At 38.5% G+C, this 6,741-nt stretch overlaps 1 protein-coding gene across 1 annotated transcript in view; it reads right to left on the bottom strand.

Moving 5' to 3' along the window:
• MRPS36 (mitochondrial ribosomal protein S36) overlaps positions 1–2,276 on the bottom strand; it is a 10,548-nt gene extending 8,272 nt beyond the window's left edge. The window contains exon 1 of the mRNA XM_010005417.1: positions 2,178–2,276. Coding sequence (XP_010003719.1) covers positions 2,178–2,276 — 99 coding nt within the window. The remainder of the gene's footprint in view (positions 1–2,177) is intronic.
• Between the last annotated feature and the right edge of the window lie 4,465 nt (positions 2,277–6,741).

Here is a 6,741-nt window from a genome sequence, read left to right as displayed (position 1 = left end):
GGGGGGCGGGGCCCGGCGCGAGCGCCGCGCCAAAACACAGCGTGAAACTCCTTGGTTAGAGGTGGGAAAAACCCAAACCCTGAACCCGAGCGCAACAAACCAGCCAACCCCCGAGCCAAAGTCGGCAGTCGATTTTTATTGGATTAAAAAGAAACCCCCAACAAACACGTTAAAAGCTGGGAGTGTCCCAGCAAGCTTAAAAGTTACAATCTGCTGAACATCTAAACCAAACGCACGACGGGCGGTTAAAAGATACATTTAAAACAGCTGTGGCATAAGCCCACTTTTACACAAAAACTTGAAATATAAAAAAGTATTCTTCTTTCTTATGTTACTGCTGCCTTCTAGAATGAAATGAGCACTCAGGCTAGGTAGTCTCATCAGCTACATTGCTGCCCAAACATTTGCTGTGTACCAGGAATTAGATTTCACTTCAAAGAGTTACGTGGCTATTAAGTTTAGATATGTATAAAATCAAATACCATTTCTCCCGACTCACAGAAAACAGACATTTTTTTCAAGCTTTAGAACAATTTCCTTTAAAGATGGATCTTCTGCCCAGTTAACTCCGCTTCCAAATATGATACTCTGTAAGAAAGAAAAAATATTGTTTAAAAAAAAGGCCTTTAAAAAGGATTATTCCTAATAAGTCTCTCTAAAGCTATGTGGTTTTTAATTTGGAAACCCTTGAAATCCACAGCAGTGTTTGAAGTAGGTGGGAAGGGGGGAAAGATGAGAAAGGGAACTATCAGTTTAGAACCTACTGTCAATAGATAGGCCTAAAAACCCCCAGTGATTTGAATCTTTTAGAGGTGCTTCCACAGCATTTTAAACATAGGAATTGAAAGCTTTTTTTTTTTGTTAATTCACGTGAAATAAAGTTTGCCTCAAACTCAAGATAATACAGTACATTCTCACACTGCCATTCTGGACTGAAAATGGAAATTATTTAATTTAACCAAAGATTTGCTTACAGCTCAAAAGATTTCAGGAATACAAAAGCAAAAGATAATGTTTGAAATCTAATCTAAAACCAACTAAAATGTCTAATTTGTTATTTTCAATTTGAGACATAACATTGTCATCAATGCAAATAGTAGACAAAGCACACAAATACAAAAACATATTGTTCTCTTTCTGTCCTTGAAATTCTTCTGATCATCCAAATTCACAGCATGGTTATATCTTGTCTTCTTCCTGAAGTCCTTCAAGATGTTATTTGTTTTCCCAGTCTAAATGTTTTAAATAAACTTTGTACGAGCTTAATGGGGATTTCATAACCTGTTTGCAGAAAAATGCCAGAGCAATGCAATTGCAATTTACTGTTTACTGTGCCTCTCATCTTTGTACTTGAGCCACTGATCTGTGAGGCTGAGGAAAGAAGCCAGGACAAGTCACACAGTGAGAGGCTGAGTACCCACCTGCAGCACAGCATACGTGACTTTTACTAGAGCACCTCGGAGCTCAGGAAGCTACAGGAAGCCCCTCCACTCTATCCCAAATCATGAGGTTTTCCTCCTTGCTTTGCCTGACTTCACACTTCAAATTACCTGCGAGCCAGCTGCATGGACTAGTCAGCAGTATCTGACTTGTGGGTAACCAAAAGGTTGAAGGCTACACCACTGGAAGTATCTGGATACCACCCACTGCTGCAGGCCAAGGCTTTTCACTAGGCAGCAGTGGGCAACACAGAGAAATACACGTGGTCAGGAGGGGCAGACTGAGGAGCAGCAGTCTGGCTCACTGCTACCCATGGGATTGTATCCTACTTGTTTTTTCTAATCACAAGCTGGGGAAATTGATTTGCAGTGTGTAGGGGTGACTCTCAGAGTAAAGGAAACACAGCTGCTGCTGTGACAGGTATGCTCCGAGATAATGCATTGTTTTTGTACTTTTGAAGAAAAAAAAGGAATAAAAAGATAGATTGATAGACTACCTCCAAGCTCTGTAAATAGTAATTCCAAAGAAGTCTGTGACAATTTCATGCTTTTAGCCTTTAAAGCAATAAAATTTTCCTTTCAGACAGCAGTTTTTCCATTACTATTGTTACTTTAAAGTTTTTAGAAAACAGTTTTGTTTGAAGTTACATTTACCATACACTGTGTTATCTGTAATGCAAAACCTCAAACTTGCTTGTAAAAGCTACAACACATCACCTGGAATATGTTTTGAATTACTGTAGTCAGCTGTATCTCCCTTTGTAAGCGTCTACGTTTCTCCTCCATTTTTTTGCTGACTTTCATATTTGCTCGTTTCTCCTCTTGTTCTTCCACCATGGTACGGATCTGCTGTAGCTTCTTCCCTTCCTCTTTTTTTAGTGCTGTTCCATTATTAGGAAAACAAAGTGTTAGGAAGTAGTTAGGTGAGCAGTAGAACCACAGGTAAGATTTTTTTCCTTGGACATCTCAGGCACTACTACTGTGATAACCCTAACTTCACAATCCATACCTTCCCTCCAGCGTATCTCAAGAGATTCCTTTCACACCAGAGGCAACTTTTGCCATGGCTACCTGCCTGTCAAAGTATGCCAGCTGGCTCCCTAGCAGTACAGGAAATACATCATATGCCATCTGCGTCTTCATCAGACATGAACCATCATTTGAACTGCTGTCCTACACCCTGTCTGCAGTTGTCACAACTGTTATAGTCAAAGGTGTTTAAAACCTTTTCTTCATCTTCAAATTTGATCAGAAACCAAATTCTGAAGTTATACAAGGGAGATATGGACAACAGTGAATATTACCAGGGGTTTTTTTGTAGACAACCAGGCTAAACACTAGACTGAATGAAACCATCTAGGGACACCAAAAGAATGACACAGCATTCCTTCCCTTATTTCTGAAGATATTAGGAATTCTCATTTTTCCTATGGAGACAGATATTTAATGGTGTTTGCTCAGTACAGCTGACACCACTTCCTATTCATGAAACAAAAAATAGTTGTTAAAATTTTTTACAAACCTGGTCATATAACACTAGAAGCATTCAAAAAAACGTATTGTGTTCTGAAGACTGACTTTGCATCTAAATTTGATCCACTCTAATAAGCCCATTGAATACAAACATATTATGAGAGTTCTTTGTAAGTAACCCCCCTCCCCTATTCTGCAAGCATTTCATAGGTGTTGTAGGGCTGATTCAAATTACTACTTCTTGATTAGTTTTCTGGGCATCTTACAGTAAATAATAAACCACTACATTTTTTTTGAGCAGCTTGCATCTCTCATACTAACATGTCAGTCTTGTGCTCAAGCAGACAACACACCATTTCATTTTTACAGTTCTTCCTAGTCTTTTCTGAAGTTTTAGAAGTGTGTTGTTCCAAGTTTCACTTACTTCAGATGTAAATTTATATTGCTACAAGAAGAACTTTAAAATATGAACTGTACATTCAAATATAAAACAAAGTCTATATAACTAACATACTTACAGAGTCTTTTCCTTTTAATGTCATTCAATTTCTGTTCCTTCTCACGTATTTGCTGAAAGAAAAAAAAGTGTTTCCTAGACTCTTGGCTCCAAAAAATATTGGAAAATGCCAATTCAACCCACAAAAGCAGTTAAGTGCCGCTGTAGAAGCAGACTTTAAGTAATCATTTCAGTAATTGTAAAAAACATAGAATAGACATCTTACCGTTTCAGCCACATATTTATCTTCATATGAGTTGTGCAATCCTGTTACTTTCATATTGTGCTTCTGCCCATTTCAGTAGACCCACAAAACTGCAGGAGAAGCTGCAACTGCCACTTACCTGTTGACATTCAGCTACTGCCCTGCTGAGCCTTACTGTGTCTTCCATCATTTCCATGATCAGTCTAAGGAAGGAAATGAAGTTATGTACCTTCAGACTATTAATGAGTCAACAACATAAATGCTTTCATCAAGGTTATTTAGATTAAACAAAAAATTCCCATTTCCCCACACCAAATAAAGTTGGTTTTTTTGGTTGTTTTTTTGGTTGTTTGTTCTGGTTTTTTTTACAAACTCTGCATCCTTCCTTTTTTATAGTTATTATACTAAGTATTGTTGTTGGGGCCAAATAGTCTCCATATTTCCTTTTGCTTCCCTAATGTTTCAGTTAAGTCCATTAAAAGTTTCAAATCATAGAGCTTAGAAGGCACCAAGGAAGCCTAGCCTTCCAATTGGTGCTCCTGAATTCTGGTGCATGGCATGGACACCACGGAGGTGCAATATTTTCAGCTGTATTCTGACAGAAATGAAATTTCTTATATTACACTTCATATGCATGTACCTGTTAATATTGGGCATGAAATTAAAAGCTAATTTTAAACATGTTTGAAACTTTCAGTTCTGTTTCAAATACATTAAGCTCCTACACAATTACTTAATGAAGACACCAAAGCAGAGGCAAGGCTCTCTTACAAGCTTGTAATATGTCCTTAGCTATTATAAATGCAGATAACTTATGCATTAAAGACAAAAAAACCTCTAAACTACAAACTCACTCACTTGTGAATCAAAAATTACAATCTCAATAATCAAAGGCTGACTACATTCAGAGCCCAAATGTAAATCCACCTTGGGTGTAAGAGGTCTGATTGTGCTGATTGTAGCTAGGTGGTGGACTGTCTATAAGTCAGTCAAAACTAGAAGAAGGAAACTTGCTTTTAAAAAAGGTACAATGAAGTAATGTAGAAATGTGTCACATTAAACTGTGTAAAGTCCATTTCTTTATAGCTATACTTTCCCCAAGAACACCTTACCGTGAGTCATTATCATTTTCCTTCAATTTGTTTTTCAGGGCAAGTGCAACTTGGATCCTGCACAGTGTGGGGAAGAAACATGTAACTGATGAGAACTGATGCAAAGCAGACAGAAGTAGATTTAGGTAAGTAACAGAAGAGGTATTTTCAAGGTTCCATGTATGTCTGCTTTCACATTGGAATTATATGTATCTAAAATACTCAGCAACTTTTAAATATCACACTTCTTAAATAATGGGGCTTAACTCTCAGGACAAGAAAAGTGTACCAGTGATTATCTGCTAGAGTGAAAACTCCTTTCTCTGTTGCCGAACACACTCAGGACACCATGTAGTTACAGACTCTGCAGAAGAGAAGCTGAGCAAATGTGGGAATTAAAATGAACAACTGTGTAACAGAGAATACATGTCACACCTGCTCACTTCCACCTTTTCATAGGCATTTGCAAAACAGTGCCAAGACAAACATTTACTGATCTACTCAGTCAGACTTGCACAATTTTGCAGGAACCTTAGGGTTTACATATTTGAACGTGACACTTTTTGTTTTTGTTCTCTACTGTATCTTTATCTCCATTCCTACTAGTTCAACAGTACTGAAACCTCTTATGTTTGTAACACACACCATATCACTTTGAAATCCTATTTTGATCAAAATCATGTGTAAGTGGATGCATACATGCACACATAAACAAATGAAAAACTTCCAAATAAACAGGAAGAAAATTCTACCTTTGCAATGCTAATGTCTTGTTCTGGAAAGAGATTCTTTTTGCCTCGACATCTTTTCCCAGAATCTTCTGTGAAGGAAAATCTTGCCAAAATCTTGCCAGGCCTTGCGTAGCACTGAAGGAAAAAACCGCAAACAAATGGTGTGAAGATAACATCAAATTTAAAACAGTATCACATTTTTATCTTTCTTTCTGTGCACCTAAAGTAACAATTTCTCCTGTAAACCGCAAATTAATAAGGCCAGGCTGCATTGGAACGGTATTAGCAAATTCTAGCCATCACAAGGACTGCAAACTTAGAAGCCGCATCAGATACAGAGCTACATCAACAGACTGACTAAAATCTTTCTCCCCCGTACTTTCTCTTAATTTTATTTTCACCAGACTCCTGCAAAGTACTGATCATTAGTCCAGTGAGTCACTAAGAAGGAGTAACCAGAAGAGAGTGTCCAACACTCCAACGGTTCTCAACACACATCTCAACATACATCAAAAGTTTGAAATCATCCAATGACCTATTTCTTCACAAACCTGCCTTCCTCAGTGATGTAAAGGTCAGCTTCTTCACCTGCAAAGAAAGAACATCACTAAAGAGAATGCAACAGAATATTTTTAATACAACCTACAGAGCACAAGGATAAGCAGTTTGATGGCTACAGTAAAAAGGTATTTCTTATTCCTATCTCTACACCTTGTGATCTCTTCCACTGTGAGACTACAGTACCATTCAGCTGTATCAGAGGAATAATTAGCTGTGAAAGATTTCCATTTAGCGCTCCAGACACGCCAGAGGGGGAGCACACTGCTCTGTGTGTGCAGCTCACTGGTTCAGTGGAAGAGGACATGGGTAATGGAAACAAGAAGCAGCATCAAACACTCTGGCAGCCTTCTGGTTAAGACGTTAGGCCCAGCAATCAGATTCCTTAAACCTGCCATAATACGTCAGAGTCTTACAGGGGTCTAAAGTGAAAACCCAAGAGAGAAAGGGCAGTGGGCAAATAATAATATGGCAGTTTTCTAAGCATTCAAACACATGTCCAAGATCTGACTAGGAAAGGCAGTAAAATGCCCAGCCAAGAAAAAAAACATTCCATTATTATAAATAGGACTTTTGAGAAACAGTTTTTACAACATAGATAGCAGACACATCCTGCTCTCCTTTACTGCAACACCACGTAAAGAGGAAGCACAGAGCTGCTGGGAGTGAGAGCAGGAGGAGGCTCAGGCTTACTGCTGGCACCGACGGCAGCGTTGCATTCCTTGAACTGCTGCTTCATCTGGTTCCT

The sequence above is a fragment of the Chaetura pelagica genome, unplaced genomic scaffold, assembly GCF_000747805.2.
Source record: "Chaetura pelagica isolate M959 unplaced genomic scaffold, ChaPel_1.0 scaffold37, whole genome shotgun sequence".
NCBI classification, from domain to species: domain Eukaryota; kingdom Metazoa; phylum Chordata; class Aves; order Apodiformes; family Apodidae; genus Chaetura; species Chaetura pelagica.
This window is presented reverse-complemented; position numbering and strand designations above follow the sequence as displayed.